Below are 22,031 nucleotides of genomic sequence, written 5' to 3' on the forward strand. Positions count from 1 at the left end.
TGTACAGGCACTTGAATACCTATGAAAAAAACAAGTTGATATTAGGCCTCATTTTTGGTGTAAATGGAAAATGTTAAATTTAAAATATTGTATAAAGACCCAGTGAGGAAATTAATTAAATTAGTAATGAATTAAAAAATTTATATAGTTTAATTACACAAAAGTTAAATTACATACTTAAAATATAAAAATAGTTTGCTGAATTGTAATTTCTGTAAATTCGATATGTGAGTGTCTTGTCTGTGTGTGTTTTTTTTCTTCTTTGTAATCTTACCACAGAAAGACTTCCTGCGTCCTGAGCAGATGATGGAACGTCTGTATTTTCTTGCCTTTTGAATACTTTCACACAGAGAGTGTGTTTCTCTGAACCAATAAAAAAGGGCTTTGTCTTGTCATGTGATAATAAGGAATCCCTAATTGGCTTTCGGGTCTCAAGATGCTGTAAGACTAAACCATGTGTGTTTCTAGTGGTCAGTTTGGCTGGTTGTTCAGTTAGCCCCTGCTGGTAGGTAATGTAACTGCACCATTTGGAGGAAAAAGCATGTTTTTCAATTGATGCCTATTTAAAAAAAATTGTTTTGGAATATGGAAATGTGTAATTATAATAAAGTATGTTTTGCTAATGATTTTTAGTTTTTTAAAAGGCTCTTAGGGGCCAGTTACATGACACTGTTTTTATGCGTTTTGGGGGCCTGACAACGCAAACTTTTTTAAACGGGTTTAAAAGTTAAAGTTTTTGAAAACGATTGCGTTATCGTCATGTAAACTACAAAAACGTGATTTTGGGAAAACAGTAAAACACAACAAAATCAAGACACAACACAATGGAAATGCTCCCGAACACTACTCGGAGCGCGGTAAAGTTCGATTTCTAGAGTCGGCAGTCTTATAAATATATCAATACCACGATTAGAGTATGGAGTTAATATTGTGCCATAATTAAACAAACAGATCCAGCATTTTGCAAACAAACTCGATCTGCTTTGCAAAGGAAAACTTCCTCAGCTCTGGCAAAGGCAAGTTTCAAATCAGTGCTTCTCCCGGGAGACTAGCGCTAAATTAGTCCCCTATCTTAGCGCCATCTACTGTGTTAGAAGAGGAAGTTGCTCAACTGCATTTGTGAGAAAATCAGCCTGGACACATTTGTGAGAAAATCGAGCCGAGAGATCTCATAAAAAGCCAAGTGTCTCACAATCATAACAGACAGATATGCACTCTAAAAACTCCTGGGTTATTTCTTCAACCCATTTTCTGGGTTATTTGTGTTGGGTTAAAATTATGGGTTATTTTTTCAGAGAGTAACCATTTTCTGGGTTATAGGGCTAATATTTTGACCCAATTCATGGGTTGTTTGGGTTTCTGGGTTATTTTTCAAAGAGTAACCCATGTTCTGGGTTATAGGGTTGGCTTTCTCTCTCTCTCTCTCTCTCTCTCGCAGTTGTTCTGGAATTTTCTCACAACAGTCGTTTGAAATAACCGTCGCTTCGCGCTCGATCCGTTTTGGCCTGTGCTTCATCGGTGCAACTTCATCTATATTCAAGGTAAGAGAGTATTTTCAGTGTTGATGTAATGTTAACTTTTCTGTGTCCATGTCCCTGTTGCTAGTTTAGCACCATTTGCTAAAAAAAAAATACGTTGCTACGTTGAGACTAGCGTTAGCAGTGGTAATTCTGTGGTTGGCATGTAGCCGCGGCTATCACGACAACATCTAGGTCTAGGACAACTCGAGGTAACGTTATCGCACACCGGACGCGATTTTGAACACGGTCCTGAGCCGTTGCTGGGTGCCGCGGACAGACCGCCGGTGTGTGTGTGTGTGTGTGTGTGTGTCCGTTACACTCATAGAGAATAATGTGTTCGAATTTTAAAGACGCGGCGCTGCGCTTCGCGTCCGGTGTGCGAGCCCCTTGAGAGAGTGCACGTCCGGTGAGCGATACCTCGAGTTGTCCTAGACGCGACGCGGCGCTTCTCGTCCGGTGTGCGAGCCCCATAGCCGCGGCTACAGAGCGACGAGGCAACAAAATAGTTGAGTTATGTTTACCAGCTGTGCCGTGCCTATCATATTATACAGTGCTCTACTGGCTGAAGTAGTGGGAGTTAAAGAAGCGGGTCAAGTCTTCAAATTGTTGCTAACCTCTATATTGCTATGTTTTCTCCAGGTCATTTTGAATAGACAGTTTTGTCGCTGATAAGCTAACTGAGTGGCAGCTGTCTGAGCTGACAGAGAATTTTAGAGGTGAGCATTTTACTCTTATTGCCCTTATATCATCTCTCTATACCTACATTTTCTTTTTTAATAAGACTTAAATGTGTCAGTGCAAGATTTTGTGAAAGTCACAACTTCTTTGACAGTGGGGTATGTACAACCCTAAAAGATTATTGTGCCTTGTCTTTAAGCTGTTATGCATAAGAATGGGCTGTCATTACACTTTTTAATGAAAGAAAATATGTCATTCACACAAAATGGGTAATGTTAATGCTGCAAAAGAACCACATTAGTTAACTAGCAATTTGGGCCACGTAAAAAAATAAATAAATAAAAAGCCACTGCATTACCTTAAAAGTGAATATTTGTTAGCTTGATAATGAAAGAGTGTCTGGTGAGTGGTTCACAATTGTCTCGACTTATTAACAATACTCATGTTGTCTTGTTTTCTGTCTTTCAGATAGATGAGGAGGCATTTCTTCTCTTTGATGAGGACACTATCAAAAATCTTGTCCCCAAAGTTGTCCCCAGGCTTAAATTCCTGAGGCTCTTCTGAGAATTGTTGTTTATTTAAAAAAAAAAAATTATTTCTAATATTGTTATTACAGTGTGACCTAAAATAAATATGAAAATAAACATGTCCAAGTGTGTGTTTTTTCTTATAGATTTTTAATGAAATAAAAATGTAAAAGTGCTTGAAGTGTGTAATATAATGTAAAACAAAGTTTTATTTTCTGAAATAAGGCATACTGGGATAGTGACCCAAGTTAGGTTATTTTTGACCCAACTCCTGGGTTAAAAAAGGATCAACTAATTTTTGGGTTATTTCTACCCAGATGTTGGGTTTTTTAAACCCAACATTTGGGTCAGGTATTTAACCCATAATTTGGGTCAAAAAGCATAACCCAATTTTCTGAGTTGAAATAACCCATAAATTAGTTGGTCCCTTTTTAACCCAGGAGTTGGGTCAAAAATAACCCATTATGGGTTATTTTTGACCCAGGAGTTTTTAGAGTGTGCATTTGCATGCACTAGATTTGGTATTTGTTCAAAGGTTACATGCAATTTGTAGGATGGTTTGTATTTATTTGTGAAATATTATCTAGGCTCATTTATTTATATTTGTAAAACACAAAACATATTTGTTACTCCACTGCATTTTCGCTCAAATTGACCTTTGTACTTGCACATTGCTTTCTGTTTGTTTGCAAGTCGAGTTTTCCTTTGCAAAGCAGATCAAGTTTGTTTGCGAGTTGAGTTTGTTTGCAAAATGCTGGATTTGTTTAATTATGGCACAATATTAACTCCATAGGTTTAGTTTTAACAGTATGTAACCATTGTATATCGACATGAAATATTAATTCAAAATCACCTACGTGTGTTATAGCTGCATATTTATACCTGAGAGAATACTTTGACGTACCACCATGGCGCATGATGCCAAAGGGAGCGTCTACTAGTTCCAACAAGTGGTTAAAACGTATAAATTGTGACTTATTTCTGTTGTGTTGTGAACTTATGTTTGCTTTTTAAATTTCATTGAGTTGTGCACTATACTGGGCAACCGTAGCCTACCCTTAAAGCATGAAATATACTTTTTATTAAATATTAAATATTTTAAATACATTTTCTGCTGTCTTTCAGACTTTGTGCATTCTTGTGGTGCCATCAGCCAATCATCTTTGTCATGATGTCACTTTCTTGCAGTTTCAGAAATTCCACTCAGTTCCAGAAACATTTGTTTTGAGTTATAAATCCCATGTGACTAATATTTGACCACCTTGAAACTTGGGAAAACACATTTAATGCCTTTAAGTGCAAACTGTTCACTGGTGAAGTATCTATAATGTAATGAGATTGCTGTAATGTAAAATGAGATTAAAGGGGTGGTGTAATGCTTGGTTAGGGTAGCTTTCCTGTAGCTCAGTGGTAAGAGCATTGTGTTAATAATGCAAGGTTGTGGGTTCAATCCCAGGGGATTGCACATACCTATGTATAAATGTAAATGTAATGCCCTTTTCACAAGATGTAAAATGTGTCTTTAATGTCCTCAGAGTGTGTGTGTGTGTGTGTGTGTGTGTGAAGTTTTAGCTCAAAATACCCCACAGATATTTTTATATCCCATGTTAAAATTGTCACTTTTTGAGGGTGAGCAAAAACACACTGTTTTGTGTGTGTCCCTTTAAATGCAAATGAGCTGCTGCTCCCGGCACAGGGGGCGGAGCTTCAAGAGCTTGTGTCCTTTTACCTCACACACACATGCACTGGAAATTTTAAAAACTTTTAGCCTTTTATGTTCAAACCGGAGTCAGAAAGATGGAGAGACTCTAGAAGAAGTGACAACATGTAGAAGCAACAGGACATTTCTGAATGGTTAGTTGATGAATTTATGTAGCTTATGTGTAGTTATCTTCTAGTCATTGATTAGCATATTCTGTCTTGATAATCTATAAATCGTGTTCAGGGGGCGGGGTTTGTGTAAATTCTAGGGTTTGTGATGTCACTAACCCGGGAGGAATGTGGTGTAGTCTCTACCAGCCGTTTGTTGTAGTCCTTAAAAATAAATTTCTTTGAAAGCAAATATCTCCCTTTGCTTTGAACTTTGAGCGTTGTAACTTTGCAGATGTTGATTATGCTCAAACAGCAACATTACACACTAACTAAAGTTAGAAAAGTCAAATCATAATCAACCACCCCTTTAAATCCTCAGGAGGAAATAAAGAATAGTTATAAAGCACTGCAGAAAAAAACTAATTTCTTTGCTGAAAAAATAACTTATTTTGCTATTCTATAAGGTGGTACTTGGGCTACAGACGATCCTGATACAATGGATCCTGTGGGAAGTATGTACATTTCCCATCATTGTCTGTAGCAGCAGGGCTTTCTGCTGCATTTTTTTTTTTTTTAAGTAGAAGGTTGGAAATTGTTTTGGAAATAAATGATGATATACAGATGTTATCTATATGCTGTAGTTATATATGGCCATATTCCGTCCTTTCCCCCTACAAATAATTAATAATTGAATGTTCTTTAGGACAACCAAGTTAGGTTCCAGTCCATTGTGGCCATGCTTTTTTATTCCTTATCTCCCCGTTCACTTATCAGCCTTGTGTATGCTAATAGTGTGCTTTCATGGAGATGGGAATGAAGCTTCTGTATTGATTTCTTAACGCGCAGCTGTTTGCTCTTGTAGTCCACATGTGCATGTAAATGCAAACAAACTTAGTCACAGTTGCTATTTTAACATGACTCATGGAAAAAATATATAGACAGTTTGACTGGACTTTGCCCCGTTAGGTGTATAAAGCAGGTGGAATCATTTAATATGCAAATTAGTTGCTAACAGAAGCTGGAAAGACACATTCAGTTCTTTCTCTATTATAAGTATCTCTATTAATATTTTATGAGAAAATGTGCTGCTTAGAGAGACTAGAGTAGCTTCTTCTATTGGAATTCCTTAAAAGGAAAATTCTGGAAAACTCATGTCTCCCTTGGGGGGAAGTCTGTTTGGACTTTAATTTAAACCATGGCGTTATTTATAGCCGTTTTACAATGTAGATGGTACAAATGTCAACAGAGCTATTTGAATTAAACAGACTAAAACCAGCCCATCCACAAAACTATTAGTTTTCATGAGTTTCTGCTTCATGTCTCATTCAACATCGGATCAAGCTCAATGGACTATGAAACACTAAAATGGATCTCTGTTATGAGACTTTGAATGGATCCTGTGGGAAGTATGTACGACCGAACAGTGTCCATGTTCCCATGCTCATCGCTGTGATGTTGATCACTTTTGTGACTGTCATTGGGAATTTACTGGTCATCATCTCCATAGGGCATTTCAAGCAACTCCACACACCAACAAACCAGCTGATTCTGTCTCTCGCTCTGTGTGACTTTCTGCTCGGGCTGTTTGTAATGCCGTTGAGTGCCGTTCGTTCCATTCAGGGCTGTTGGTACTTTGGTGATTTCTTGTGTAAGTTACACACATGCGTTGACATTACTCTCAGCACCGCTTCGATTTTCCATCTTGTGAGTGTGTCTGCTGAGCGCTGTTGTGCCGTGTGCGGTCCATTAACATATCATTCCCGCATCGGTTTTCCAACTGTGCTGTTAATGATCTCTACCAGCTGGCTAATCCCTGCTATATTCGCTTATGTGATTACCTTCTTCGAGCTCAACCTCCAGGGCGGCAAGGACTTCTACGAAACACATGTACGCTGTGTGGGAGGGTGCCACGTCTTCTTTAGTCACGGTCCGGCAGTGGTCACCTCCCTTGTTTCTTTCTACATCCCTGGCTTCATCATTATTGGGATCTATTCTAGAATCTACATGGTGGCCCAAAACCAAGTGAGATCTATTAATCATCAACTGAACCAGCTGAGGAGAAGTTATCCATCAGGAAGCACACAACATCGGGCACGGAAGGCTACGAAAACGATTGCCATCGTGGTTGGAGTTTTCCTGGTTTGCTGGACTCCCTTTTTCCTCTGTAACATCCTGAATCCTTTTATTGGCTACACAACACCACCAATGCTGATTGATGCACTTGTTTGGTTTGGCTATGTTAATTCCACCTTAAATCCTTTTATTTATGCATTCATGTATTCTTGGTTCAGAAAGGCTGTGAGGATTGTTGTAACTGGGGAAATATTTCAAAACAATAGCAGCAGAAAAGAGTTATACATGTAACCAAGGCCTAATTCTGAAAAGCATACTAGAATACTACTCTTGAATCATTTGGGTCAATTCATTTAATTTGCAAAGTGATTCACTGGCAGCACCTGCTGGTCAATACTGTATAAATGTGACCAAACTCATCCCAAACTTGCATGAAAACACTTATTACAAAACAATTGCAGTTTTTTGTTTTAAACTCAAACTCATTATACTATTAAATATGAAATGTCTGCATAATATGTGTTCTTTTATTAATTTGTATATTTCAGAATTAAATGCATTTCAGAATTTTAGCGAACCACTGTTTTGAAACAAAAGATTTGAAACAGTGGTTCATGAAGCAGTGTTTCAAAAGTGCCGTACACTACTCTTAACATCTTGCCGTGTCTTCTGTATGTGGCATGAATAATAAGAGCAGTGTTCATGTATGCTATTACAAATTCAGCGGTAGCAATAAAATCAGCTCCAAAAATATATTTTTTATGTGCCTCATGCAATGTTGTTGGTAAAAAAAAGGAAAAAGATTATATCTCATATCTAAGAGCAAACTTTTTCAAAAAGAATAGTTTACTCGAAAATAAAGGGAAGTGATGGCCAAGTATGGCCTTCCTCTTCATTTAACCCATCCAAGTTAGTGCATACACATTAGGAGCATTGAGTAGTGAACACACACTGCAAACTGTAGACACACACCCAGAACAGTGGGCAACCATTCACTTTGCTCAAGGGCACCTCCGTTGTTTCCTGCCGGTATTGAGAATCAAACCCATGACCTTCGGTTTACAAGTCCGATTCTCTAACCATTAGGCCACAACTGCCCCAATGATATTACTGTCAAGCTTCAAAGTTGGCAAAAAATAAACAACATAAAAACATAAACATAGTCTATACAGCTTGTTCACTACATTTCTACTCTTCTGAAGTTTTATGTTTGTGTTGTGTTGTGTTCATGTTTGTCTTGTTTTTAGAGTCCAAGGCTGTCTGATAATTGTTTGTGTTAATTCTCTCTTAATGATACTAAACTCTTTCATTCTACTCGTTTAATTTGCTGTTGGATTGGAAAGTTTGGATTAAAGAGCTGGTGTGTGCTGTTCGTCTCTTGACTGGCATTTCATTTCATGCCTGGGATAAAGATCAGTGGGTGATTATGGGTAAACAGGCTGATGTCATACTGCACCTAATGGGTTATTAGTGCTGAGGAGGCTGTTGTTGTATTCGTCCTAATGACTGGCAGTGTTAATGATGGGACTTCACACATTTGGATTTTGAGGCATGTTTTAGAGTCATTAAAACGGCGTGGTTGTTGCACGTCTCATGGGAACTTTTGCTCTCCAAAAAAAAAACAGAAAACATTACATCACTACAGAGGAGTGTGTTTGTGTGTATGGGGAGTTTGTTTAGTCCTTATGCATGCGTGTTTATGTGACAATAGACATGAAGCAAACGCAAATGCAATTTAATGTGCATCCACAGATGCTCATATGGATTGACATCTGAGGAATTTGGAGGTCAGGGCAACACCTTGAACTCTTCATCATGTTCCTCAAACCATTCTAGAACAATGTGTGCAGTTTGACAGTGATATTATCCTGCTGAAAGAGGCTGTCAGGGAACACCCTTGTCATGAAGAGGAGTATCTGGTCTGCAATAATGTTTAGGAAGGTGGCATGTGTCAAATTTACATCCAGATGAATTGAGCTGACCCAGGGTTTCCCAGCAGATCATTGACCAGAGCATCACACACACTCCCTCCCCTTACGAAAAAAAAGTATACTTCAAGTTCATTTTATGAAGTATACTTGAGTAATGTTCAAGTATATTTTTAAGTATACTTTAGTAAGTATACTAATGTCAATATGTACTAGTAGTAAACTTGTAAGTGTACTATTTTAATACCGCTTGGGACTAAATTGGCCCACTTGAAGTATATAAAAGTATATGTTTAAGTGTACTATAAGTGTAACAGTAGTAAACTTTAAGTTTACAACTAGTTCATAATTATGTTTCTCATTTGTACTGCAAGTGAACTTATGAGTATACTAGTAGTTTACTATTTTAATACTTGTAGCAACTTTGAAGTATACTCTCAGTAAACTACTAGTTTAGTAGTTTTATACTACAAGTTTTATTTTAATGTACTCTCAGTAAACTACTAGTTTAGTAGTTTCATACTACAAGTTTTCTTTAAGTGAACTTAACATCATACTTATAGTTTACCATTTATATATTATTTTTACTCTTTTAGTGTACTCTCAGTAAACTACTAGTTTAGTAGTTTTATTCTACAAGTTTTCTTTAAGTGAACTTAACATTATACTTATAGTTTACTATTTATATACAATTTTTGCAGTTGCAGTAGGCCTATACTACTATGTTCAAATGTTATTTTTTTATACTTGAAAAATACCTTTAACGCTACTTTAATTTTAAAAACATTTTATCATGCATCCTTTTTTATCAACACTTGAATGTCAGTAAGTTTCATAAAGGCAACATTTTAAACAAAATAGTTGAGAAAATAAATTTTTTGTCAAAGACTACGCCTTGATCAGATCCAGAACGATGATCAAAACACAGGTGGAGTAGATCGAGTCCAACACCCCCAAAGCTTCACAGTCGTTTTCTGTTCATGGGTTAGGCCTACACTTCATTTCATTTGGAAACATTAAGTTTTGATTAATGTTTGATATTACATTATTTTACATTTGAGTGAGCAATCGTCTATCACTTGTTTCAGCTTCTTCTTCTCCTGTGTTTTGATCCAGAGATTCTGTACTAGAAGATGTGTCATAGCGCCCCCTTCCGTATACCAGTGAAAACATGGATAGCTGGAAAATTCAGTCAATGGTGGGGAAAAGTTAAAGTAAATATGTACACTACCAGTGGACTAGCCTACACAAAAATTCAGATACGCAGAATTAGAAACATATCTGTTTTATATCAATATTTTAATCAATATTTTCAAACAAAGTTTCATAAGACTGTATATGAAAAACGATGTAAAAAAAAGTATATTTAATAGGCTACTCAATCAAAAGAGTTAACACAACTACAAGCCAAGTATACTTTTAACAATTAAAATTTTAAGTATATCGCGATCAAAAGATTGAGTACAAGTATAGGCCAAATATACTTGGACTTTTCTCTCAGTATAAGTCAAGTACACTTAAGTGTAATTAAGTATATTTTTGAGAAGTATATAAAATGTAGACTGAAAGTATGCTTTCTTCTTTTTAGTTGAAAATAAGTATACTAATAGAACACTTGAATAAACTTATTTTCCATGCTTATTTTATTTACTCTATTGTCACGGTGTGGGTTTGTGTCTGGTTCCTTGTTCTTGTCTGTCATGTAATTCCCTGCTTGTCATGTGATCCTGCCATGTGTTTTGTCCCATGTTCAGCTGTTCCCCGTTATGTTGATTAGTCTTCCCAGGTGTTTCAGTTTAACCACGCCCCCTTGTTATCTTGTTAGCTTGTGTTCCCTTGTATTTAAGCCCTGTGTTTTAGTTCAGTCCTTGTGAGTTCTTCATGTTGTAATGGTTGCTGTTGTCTCTTTGTTCCCGTCCTGAGTTCCCGATTCCTGTTCTGTTGTGTACCCTGGATTAATTGTTTGTTTATTAAAGTGCTTGCAATTGGATTCACTCTCCGCTTCATTCCTGCCAGTGCCGTTACATCTATAAGCTATTCCACCCGAAAGTTTGTTACTATATAAAGCTGAACATGTTAGTTTATAAGACGGTGTGTAATATTATGTTTTTTAAAAAAGTATTTAATAAGCTACTCAATCAAAATAGTAAACACAAGTACAAGCCAAGAATACTTAGAATACTTAATTATACTTTTAAGTATATCTCGATCAACAAGTATAGGCCAAATATACTAAGACTTTTCTGTCAGTATAGGTCAAGTACACTTAAGTGAAATTTGAAGTATATTTCTGAGAAGTATATAAAAAGTAGACTGAAAGTATACTTTCTTATTTTTAGTTTAAAAGAAGTATACTAATAGAACACTTGAATAAACTTCTTTTTCGTAAGGGTCCACCGTCTTGTCGTCATCCCACAGTCCATCCTGGTCCATCACTTTCCCAGGTAAATGGCACACATGTAGGCCTACATGGCTATTCTCGTGATGTAAAATAAAACGGGACTCATCTGACCAAGCGGCCTTCTTCCACTACTCCAAGGTCCAGTCCCGACACATGCCCATTGTAGGAGCTTTCGACAGTGGACAGGGGTCAACATAGATACTCTGATTGTAGCTTTGCAGCCCCGTACGCAGTGTTGTGACACATTCCTCCCATAATCTTCATTAAAATTTTGTGCACTTGTGTCACAGTAGACCTTCTGTTGGCTCGGACCGGACGGGATAGCCTTCGTTGCCCTGATGCATTAATGAGCCTTGGGAGCCCAACACCCTGTTGCTGGTTTGTCCCTCCTCGGACCACTATTGGTAAATTCTCAGCACTGCTGACCGGTAGCAACACAAAAGCCTTGTCGTTTCAGAGATAATCTGACCCAGTCACCTTGCCATAACAATTTGTCACTTGTCAAAGTTCCTTAGATCTTTATTTCTGCCTATTTCTCCTGCATCCAACACATTGATTACAAGAACTGATTGTTTGCTTTCCATCTAATCTACCCAGATCTCAATATGAGGCCTTGTTGGAGATGATAAACGACATTCACTGCACCCGTGACTGGTAAGTATGTTGTTTAAAAGAATAAATATGTAATTTTTTGTGGTGCGTCCAGTGAAAATATTGGCAGGGCAAGTAACATTTTTCTAATAATAAAACAAACAAATAAATAAATAAATAGAAATCCTTTCTAGTACATGACTAATTTAAACTTTTATCCAGTCTATTTATTTTTTATACTTGTCCAATTAAAAAAATCTGGCTTTTTTGTTATTGTTAGTGTTTTAATTACTGTGTATTTCTCTGATGTTGTAGGTGATTAGATTGAAGCGCAAAGAAGTTAAAAGTTTGTCTCCCGAATGATAAAAGTTTAGCTCTGTGGGGTATTATGGGTAAACAAGTTGGCTGTGATAATAATGTGACAGGATACAGCTAATAAGCTTCATGTGTAAAGCAGGTGAGAGGTGGTATTAACACCTTTGATTGGTCTCGACTCCTTTGAGAGTCACTCAAATGAAATGGAGGACTGATAATAAGTCTCATGGGTCCAAGACACAAAGCATCATTAATGAGGTGTGTGTGACTGGCAGCTGTGGATTTGAAGGCCAGATAGACCTTTACTATTTACCTTTTACAAATATCTCAGATTAAAAATATGGTTTTAAATATATAATAAAAGTGTTAAGCAGAGCATTATAACCTCTTCTAAAGGATAAGAGATAGGCAGGCCATTGTAGAAGTTTACTTACTGTAGGCCTTATATAATTTGTATACTTAAGCAATTTAAAGACAGATTAAAAGGACCTAAGTCTTATACTGTAAAGGCCATCAGACTGCTCCGATACATAGGTTTTGTTGGATCAGTGTTATACCCAAGGGCGTAACTTTGGGTCGACCATTGGGGGGGTTAAACTCACGGCATATTTATTAATTTATTTATTTTTTGAATAATTTTCTTGGGTAACATGCTTATTTGCCGTTCCTGTATTAGAAATACATTGTGATACTTTTACTGATTTAGGCTACTTAACGTAAATGCAGCTGTTCACTTGACTATTTATGCCATAATGACACACAGTAGTTAAATGAAGTGTTTAAGCACTAGCCAGCAGTGGCAGCTTCCATTTAATTGATTTTTTTGTGTGTGTTCAATATCTTATAAAAAAAAAAATAAAAAAAAGAACTTAAAGATTAATCAACTGCATCACTGTATTGGCACCTACATGCAGCAAATGTATTATGCACAATTCAATACATTACACAATACAGGGTGGCACACTGACTGGAGTGCAGCTTGCACCTTTATTCTGAACAGATTTCACATATTGGTGGGCATCACCAAAACTCAGTGTTTCTCAAACTTTTTCTGCCATTCCCCACTTCGGAGGTATAAGGGTTCCAAGCCCCACCTGTCCCCAATCACCCCAACAAAATGTTAATAAACTAGGCTTTAAGTTACCTGTTAAAATGTATTTTATTAACATCACATTTTAAAAACTTAACATCAAATAACAGCATTAAAAACTTTCAAATAGAGAAAATGAAAGTGCAATTATATTATCACTTTGCATGAAATAAGACTCAAAAGTAGATTAAAAAAAATTGTGTTTGCATTTAGCCTCTGATAACATCAAATTCAGAAACTGAGAAAATACAAGTGTGGACTAACGTTAGTTGTGCTTTGATTCATTTTGTCACTTTGCAAACTCCATGCAAAAATAACAAAATAAAAAAATAATAAAAAATAAATAAATAAATAATAATCTCAAATTGAGCCGGAGGTGGTAAATTCCTAATAATGTACTTATTTTTTTAGGTATTTTAATAAGATAACGTTACCTAAAATCCAACTAGCGCGATCGTTATAAAGGTGTTTGAACAACAAAACACATCCACTTGCACATATTTGACAATTGAAATATATGATATATCCTGCTATAGCTAACAAATTTGTGAAATTTTTAATAAAGAAGGAAATAAAAGCAGATCATCAGTCATTCAGCGCTATTGTGGCTGCGGTGTGACAAGCAATGAATGACGCGTCTCCATGGGAACCATAAAGTGATACTACGATCAATAACGGTCGCCTTGAAAAACTTGTAAACTTACGTGTGAAAAGGTTAAGCAAGGCTTACATTTAAATGTGTCTTTGTTTTGAGTGTATGGTCAATAAATAAAGGAATTAAAAAGATGGGCACAAAACCTGTGTGTCGCGCCCCACTTGTCATGTCTCTATTCCCCACCAGTGGGCCGCGCCCGCACCCTTTGAGAAACGCTGAGCTAATTTAACAGCTAACTTAGCAATAGGGGTAGCAGCTACCTCCGTTTGGTCAGGATTTTTCCTCTTTTTGGCTTGTGTCGACCAACAATGAAAAATCGTTGTCTGGCTGCCTTTCAGTGTCCTTTTTCATCTTTCCATCCGTTAGCATGCACCGTCAGCTTTCTCCAACCATTCATCCCAGCGACCGCGCAAAATAGTGTGAACAAACTTGGAAGAGAAAGCGGGTTGGGTAATACCAAGTAGTCGGTGCGGGGGGTACATTACAGATTATTTAAAATATGATACTATCTTTCTTGCTGGCAAATGAAATTAATAAAGAAAACGAACAAAAGTATTCATTCGGAATATTTCATATTTATTTTAATCTGAATTATGTGATGATATTGGGGGGGTTATATTAGCTGGATCTGATTTTTGAGGGGGTCATGACCCCCGTAACCCCCGTTCAAATTACGCGCATGGTTATACCCCTGTTGGCGTCCGTTGGTCTGCGCTAGTTTTCACTAATTGAACATGTTGAATCTCCATTTCTCGGGTCATAGAGTGAGAAGTGACGTGCTGTAATCTGGTGACTGTCCATATTGGTCGCCGTCTGATGGAGTTTTTTAAAAGTTGTAAATAAAACAAAGATTTTTAGAGTATGTTTTTACGAGAAAAAAACTGTTTCAGTCTTTATACTTCAAAATTGCATGTTTAATTCAATGCGTTACTTACTGTTTCTTTATTTGAGAAATTTTATAGCAATTTCTGATTGAAAATTGTTTCAAAGTAAATCCTACACCAATTTTTTTCAGTGTAGATTTAAAAGGCAGTGTGGTCACTATTGTTCTCGGCGGTTGCTATGTGGTTGCTAGGGTGTTGTTGGTTGATTTTTTTGTTGTTGTTATAATCTCCAGAGTTCATGATGTTTTTGTAACCATAGGTTAAATTGACAGGTGTAGGAGGGTTACTTTGAATATGAGAGTATATATGGACACAAAGCAGCTCTAAGTCCATTTATGGAGTTAAATTGGAAGGGCATGTACTATATATGTGTATATCTTTCTTTGGATATTGGTCTTTGCCAAACTGTAATTAATGAAATTGTTCTTTTTATACTTTTGTTTATAATTGTCAGCCTTTTACGATTACTAAGAAAATCACTTCAGGATTTGGGACAAATGTGATGACTTCAAATGTGACTGTCACTGAAAATATGTTTCTCTGCTATCCACTCCTGCTGAACTCCTGTGCGAAATTGCATCGTCTTACTGTAGTTAAAGTGGCAATGTATGTTTTCATGGTGCTGATGATCCTCACAACAGTTTTTGGGAATCTGCTGATCATCATCTCCATCTCTCACTTCAAACATCTAAAGTCTCCAACTCATCTGATCGTTCGCTCTCTGGCTGCCAGTGATTGTCTGCTGGGCTCTTTGGTCATGCCGTACAGCATGGTGCGATCTGTTGAAGGCTGCTGGTATCTGGGAGATTTTGTTTGTAAAGTACATTCTAGTTTGGACATGACTTTCTGTATCTCTTCCATACTGCATCTCAGTTTAATATCTGTTGACAGGTACTGGGCCATTTGTGATCCTTTAAGATACAAAATGAGGGTCACAAACAACACTGTAACTGTATTTACTACCTTCACATGGCTGTTTTCATTTCTCTACAGTTTTTCTTTTGTGTTTTCAGGGGTGAACAAAATTGGCTTGGAGTCGTTTATCATGCAGGTTTACTGTGTGGGAAGTTGTGTTCTGTTTTTTAACAAACAGTGGGGTCTTATATGTCCAATTTTCACATTTTTCCTTCCCGGAACGATTATGAGCTCTCTTTATATGAAAATCGCCTCGGTTACGACTGTAACCTCGGTTCCCTGAAGAGGGAACGAGCGTTGCGTCGAAAAGCTGACGCTATGGGAACGCTTTGCGTGATGACGTCTTGAAGCACATGTAAAATCAGTCCAATGGTGTGGCGGAACGTCAGAGGCGGGTGACGTCACGTACCAGGAAGCTATAAAAGCCGGCCCGAAACAGAAAACGAAAGCTTCGTAAAGTCTGAAGTCGCGCTGACAGGCATGAAGGAGATATGGCAAGGCGACGCAACGCTCGTTCCCTCTTCAGGGAACCGAGGTTACAGTCGTAACCGAGGCGTTCCCTTTCAAGGGAACTCCCGTTGCGTCGAAAAGCTGACGCTATGGGAACGTCTATACCAACGCCTCCATAGCTACAAATGTCTGTCCTGTGTGTAATCATGTGAGCAGCACTAAGAAGACAAAACATGAGACCCTAGAGTAGAGTCTAAATCCAGAGAGTAGAACCTGACGAAGGTGTGCGGTGAGGACCAGCCTGCCGCATCACAGACGTCCTGTAACGATACTCCTGATATAAGGGCCTTAGAGGCCGCCATACTCCTAGTAGAGAGCGACCGGACAGCCAAAGGAGAAGGCTGTCCAGCCGCCTCATAAGCCAGTGAGATAGTCTCAACCACCCACTTGCTCATCCTTTGCTTAGACACTGGACCTCCCTTGTTAGGGGAGCAAAAGTCACTTTTACGCCACAGGGCAGCTCTTTGGACATACGCGTCTAACGCCCGAACAGGGCAAAGCAAATTATTCGCCTCCTGGTCCGATTTCGAAAGGGAGGAGGACCTCCAAGTGCCACGAAGGAAACGAGATACCAAGGGGTCTTTCCCCACAGACATTCCACCCAAAGGACTGTGGTAAGCACCTATGGCCGCCACATAGACCTTTAAAGTGGACGGGGTCAGACCTGCAGTGAACCGTTCTTGCAGGAACTCCAGCACTGTACCAATTGGGCAGTGGACTGGGTCCAACCGACGGTCACTACACCAAGAAGTGAATACTCTCCACTTCAGGGCATAAAGTTTCCTCGTGGAGGGAGCTCTGGACTGTAGAATGGTCTCAACAACCTCGGTTGAGAGACCTGACTCTATGAGCTGGGCCCCCTCAGAGGCCAAGCCCACAGGTTCCACAGTTCTGGCCGAGGGTGAAATATCGAGCCCTCTGCCTGGGACAGAAGGTCCCTCCTGACGGGTAACTCCAGAGGATGCCCGTCGAGGAGGGACACAAGATCGGGAAACCACACTCTGCCCGGCCAGCGCGGGGCTATAAAAAGCAGGCAAACCCGGTCCCTGCGAACTCTTTCCAGAACTCCCGGGAGCAGAGCAACTGGGGGAAAGGCGTACAGACGTAGCCTCGGCCACGTCTGTACCATAGCATCCAGTCCCAGAGGAGCTGGATGCGTGAAGGAGAACCAAAGTGGACAGTGAGACGTCTCTCGAGACGCAAACAGATCCACTTATAATTTCCATATCAGCTCCACCACCTCGGGGGTGGAGCCACCATTCCCCGGGCCTCGGCCCCTGTCTCGACAGAGTGTCTGCTCCTATATTCTGGACCCCGGGGATGTAGGCTGCCTTGAGTGACAGCAACTTCCCCTGGGACCACAAGAGGATATGGCATGCCAGCGCAAACCCCCTTGATATAGGCGACTACCGACGTGTTGTCCGTATGTACTACACATGGTGTCCCCTGAGACCTGTGATAAAGCTCCTCAGAGCCCGGAAGACAGCTAACATCTCTAGGCTATAGAATGCCAGGAACGATGATGGTCTTCCCACAGACCTTGAGATGAGCGACCCTCAGGATCGCTCCCCAACCCGTGAGGGAAGCATCCGTCGTTAGCAGTTTGCGACGACAAGGAGCTCCCAGCACTGGGCCCTGGGACAGGAACCAAGGTTTCTTCCACATAACCAAGGCACGTAGGCATCACCGCGTGACCTTGATTGTGCGAAATGGGTTGCCCCTCGGGGAAAAACCCTCTGGTCCTGAGCCACCACTGCAGGGGCCTCATGTGCAGCAGTCCAAAAGGTATCCCGTTGGAAGCTGCTGCCATGAGACCCAACAGTCTCTGGAACTGTTTGACAGTGAGTAGCTGGCCTAGCTTTACACTTCTCACAGCTGCCAGGATGGAATCGAAGCGTGGCGATGACAGGCGCGCCTGCATCGACACTGAATCCCAAACCACGCCTAAAAAAGTGGTCCTCTAAAATGGAGAAAGCACACTCTTCTTGGCGTTCAGCCGTAACCCCAACTCTTTCATATGGGCGAGAACAACATCTCGATGTTGAACCGCCATCTAATGCGACTGAGCTAAAATCAACCAATCGTCGATGTAGTTCGTGATGCGAATACCCCGGAGGCGCAGAGGCGCCAGAGCTGCATCCACGCATTTGGTGAAAGTGCGGGGTGATAAAGCTAGGCCGAATGGAAGAACTCGATATTGGTATGCTTTGCCCCCGAAAGCAAACCTCAGGAACTTCCAATGACACGGACGGATGGAAATATGCGTCCTTGAGGTCTATCGTGACAAACCAGTCCTCGGACCTGATCTGTGGCACGATTTGTCTCAAGGTTAACATTTTGAACTTGAGCTGCATGTACTCGTACAGAACTCGAAGATCTAAAATGGGACGCAATCCCCCGTCCTTTTTTGGAACTATGAAGTACCGGTTGTAAAACCCGGTTTCCCTGTTGGAGGGGGGTACATATTCTATGGCCCCTTTCTCTAACAGAGTGTTTACTTCCTGTTCCATAACCAGAACCTGCTCGGGGCCCACCACTGTGGGCAGGACCCCCATAAACCGCGGTGGGCGTTAATAGAATTGTATCTAATACCCTTTTTCCACGGTCTGCAGGACCCAACGAGAAACATTTGACAGTAGCTTCCACGCTGTCAAAGATTCTACTAGAGGTACCAGTCTCTCGAGACTGGTTTCTGGATTTTGTTGCTGTTGAGTAGTCGGTTCGTCGCCCTGTAACGGCGCACCGGCAGGGAACGACCAAACAGACTGCTCCAGCACCCTCCTCAGAGGGGGCGGGCATCCCGAGGCCACTACGTTTCCGGGTGGACCTTGAGATATGTGCTCGCCGGAGACCGCTGCGCCCTGTAACACCGGAGGCGGTAGGGTTGGCAGAACGGTCCCCTGAGGGCACCGAAGAGAGACGGCACCGTATTTTTCTCCTGCTGTTGAGTAGTCGGTTCGTCGCCCTGTAACGGCGCACCGGCAGGGAACGACCAAACAGACTGCTCTAGCACCCTCCTCAGAGGGGGCGGGCATCCCGAGGCCACTACGTTTCCGGGTGGACCTTGAGATATGTGCTCGCCGGAGACCGCTGCGCCCTGTAACACCAGAGGTGGCAGGGTTGGCAGAACGGTCCCCTGAGGGCACCGAAGAGAGACGGGCACCGTGAAAAGAGGTGTTAACCGCTCTGCTTCGGGGGGACTACCCTCATTTGTCCTGAGCCCTCAGACATCAGGACTTTTTCCCAGCAGCCTTCTTGGCGGTAATAACGGTCCGCAGATCCGTTTTACCCCTCGAAGACTGCTGGGTTTGAGAGCGCCCTCCGTGTCCCCGAGATTTTTGTGGGGGAGCACGAGAGGACACACTCTGTTTTTGAGTGGCACGATGTTCAGCGCTCTTTTTAGAGGAGTGAGGCTGCTCCCGCTCAGCAGCCTCAATGAAAGAACGGCGGGGGAGAAGTTTTTGTAATGCAGCTGCCTGTTTAGCAGCTTCCTGAGATTTAGCTACCGCACTGTTTACTGCATCACCAAATAAACCAACAGTGGAAACCGGAGCATCTAAGAGAACGTGCTTTTCTTTCTCTTTTATATCGCTCAAATTGAGCCACAGATGCCTCTCAGTGGCCACCAGGGCTGCCATAGACCGCCCGATTGATTTAGCGGTCTCCTTGGTGGCCCTGAGAGACAGATCTGTGGCTCTGCGTAGTTCAGCCACTGTGTCAGGACCAATTCCCCCGCCCTCCTCTAAATCCCCCAATAATTCTGCCTGATAGGCTTGCAAAATAGACATCGTATGCAGACACGCTGCAGCTTGACCAGCGGCTGCATACGATTTATGAACCAGAGATGATGTGAATTTTACTGGCTTAGAGGGAAGTGAAGGAGCTTTCAGGGAAGATGCCGTTGCTGGAGAGAGATAGCTCGCAAGCGTCTCCTCCACCTTCGGCATCTCCCCATAACCATATTCTTTATATTTGTGAATGGAAGAATAGTGGGATGTTTGTGGTGCATACACTCTGTATGAAACCGGTTTTCCCCACGATTTCGACACCTCGGTGTGGAGATCGGGGAAAAACGGAAGGCTTCTTCGCTGAGGCTGTGTACGAGATGGCAGGAAGCGTTCGTCGAGCTTACTTTTCGAACGAACGTCCTGCCTATCCTCTGGCCACTCAATAGATAGTCTGTCAACTGCTCTAGTAATAACATCGAGCAGTTCCTCAAACGCATGAGACTGAGGTGGCGAATCCTCAGACTCAGCTTCAATACTCACAACATCCAACTCCTCAGAGCTGGACAGTTGCAGTATTGGTGCCTCTATCGGGGGGGAAGAAACCGCAATGCGTGCTTCCACACCCTGATGAGAGGCACTGGATCTGTCAGATTGATGCTGAGATAAGGCAGAGCCCGTCTCAACATCCACTGACAGATCCATTTGCGAACCCCAGGTCTGAGATCGCCGCCGAGCCTCAGCCGCGGCGGGACCCGAGCCCTGGGGAACGCGATCGGGATTGAACCGAGCCAAGCGGGATCGGAGCGTGCGCAATGGAAGCGCGTCGCAATGCACACAGTCACCACCCTCGAGTGCTGACTGGGCATGCTCCTCACCCAAACAAACAACACAAAGAGTGTGAGTATCACCTCCCGTTAAATAACGCGGGCAGGGATGGACACACACTCTAACTGCTGCTTGCTCGCCATACTGAATATATATATATAATATAGACAGACAACACCAAATAACAAGGACAGATTCAACACAGAGCGCAACTGAAGACTCAGAAAGCTTTCGTTTTCTGTTTCGGGCCGGCTTTTATAGCTTCCTGGTACGTGACGTCACCCGCCTCTGACGTTCCGCCACACCATTGGACTGATTTTACATGTGCTTCAAGACGTCATCACGCAAAGCGTTCCCATAGCGTCAGCTTTTCGACGCAACGGGAGTTCCCTTGAAAGGGAACTTCCATGTTGCACAAAAACATGCAAAGGTAATGTCAGAAAGAGTGACTGTGGCGGCAGCAGGAGGGTTGAAGAGACAAAGCTCTGCACAGAGAGAGAGAAAAGCAGCAAAAACTCTGGCCATTGTCATGGATGTTTTTTATCTCTGCTGGCTGCCTATTTTTATTGCTACAATCATTGACTCCTGTCTTAATTTTGTGACTCCAGCCAGTATCTTTGATGCTTTGGTTTGGTTTGGATACTTTAACTCCACTTGTAACCCATTGATATATGGTTTTTTCTACTCTTGTTTTCAGAAGGCCTTTATGATTCTCATATCATCCTGTATATATGGCTTCAGTGACTCACGCACCTTGACATTTGAATGAATATGTCAGTCATTTTTACATCAGGATATCATGTTATGCTTCACAATAGGGATTTTCCTTCACTTATTAACCTACATGGTTTTATAAGTTATTGTAACGTCATTTATTTTATGATATTGTGGACAATAAGAAAATATAAATACGATTTTAGAAACATTGAAAAAAACTGATCAATGAGGTGTTCTATATCTAAGAACCTTTGATTTAAAGTTGTGATCTTATTCTTAATATTCTTTATAACTGGAAGTTAGAAATGCAACAGTCACTCTTAACCTAAACTGTTGCAAGGTTATGCAACTGTTTAAGCTAATTTAGAAATGAAGTAGATAAAGATATAAAACGATGTATGATATACAGATGCATACAGAACATATACAGAAAATATTGATCACATATGCATGTTTTTTAGTTGTTGTTTTTTTACATTAAAACAATCCCTTTAGAAGTACATATGTGTCCCAGTGTCCATTTGATTTACTTTTAATGGATAAAACTTGTAGATAAAAGTAAAAATTGTATTCTTCAATATTTTAGACAAAAAACAAACAAACAAAACATCACTATATTCTATAAGCTCCAAGAAATCTTTCCCTCTTGATCACCAGGGCTGCGTTCCAGTCCAAAATTGTCATGCCCTTCACTCGCTAACTTCCCTCCGTCTCGTTCACTCGGATGTACGTCATTGCTTACGTTGCACAAGTGCCCACTACTGGCGGAAACTGCAATGGGCTGAATTGGAACGTCCTAAGCCCTTGATCACTTGGAATCAGCTATGGAGCTGATTTATTATTTAAATTTTTTTTCCCTTTA

The 22,031-nt window shown here is 40.7% G+C and overlaps 2 protein-coding genes and 1 long non-coding RNA gene across 3 annotated transcripts; all 3 read left to right on the forward strand.

Moving 5' to 3' along the window:
• Positions 1–1,213: 1,213 nt before the first annotated feature.
• On the forward strand, positions 1,214–2,778 carry LOC309483041. Its single transcript, XR_014200474.1, has 3 exons — positions 1,214–1,541; positions 2,160–2,236; positions 2,667–2,778. It is a non-coding gene; the product is annotated as an uncharacterized lncRNA (long non-coding RNA).
• A 2,795-nt stretch (positions 2,779–5,573) lies between these two features.
• Positions 5,574–7,859, forward strand: taar1b (trace amine associated receptor 1b). Its single transcript, XM_082148648.1, has one exon. It carries the CDS (start codon positions 5,903–5,905, stop codon positions 6,899–6,901), a length of 999 nt encoding a protein of 332 aa, XP_082004774.1. The 5' UTR covers positions 5,574–5,902; the 3' UTR covers positions 6,902–7,859.
• Positions 7,860–14,976: 7,117 nt separating this feature from the next.
• Positions 14,977–21,221, forward strand: LOC309481583 (trace amine-associated receptor 4-like; the record flags this gene model as incomplete). The annotated part of the gene is made up of 2 exons (XM_082146549.1): positions 14,977–15,639; positions 20,856–21,221. The coding sequence occupies 2 exons, from the start codon at positions 14,977–14,979 to the stop codon at positions 21,219–21,221; spliced, it is 1,029 nt and encodes a 342-aa protein (XP_082002675.1).
• Between the last annotated feature and the right edge of the window lie 810 nt (positions 21,222–22,031).

This window comes from Leuciscus leuciscus (genome assembly GCF_965113295.1).
Source record: "Leuciscus leuciscus genome assembly, chromosome: 19".
Taxonomy (NCBI): domain Eukaryota; kingdom Metazoa; phylum Chordata; class Actinopteri; order Cypriniformes; family Leuciscidae; genus Leuciscus; species Leuciscus leuciscus.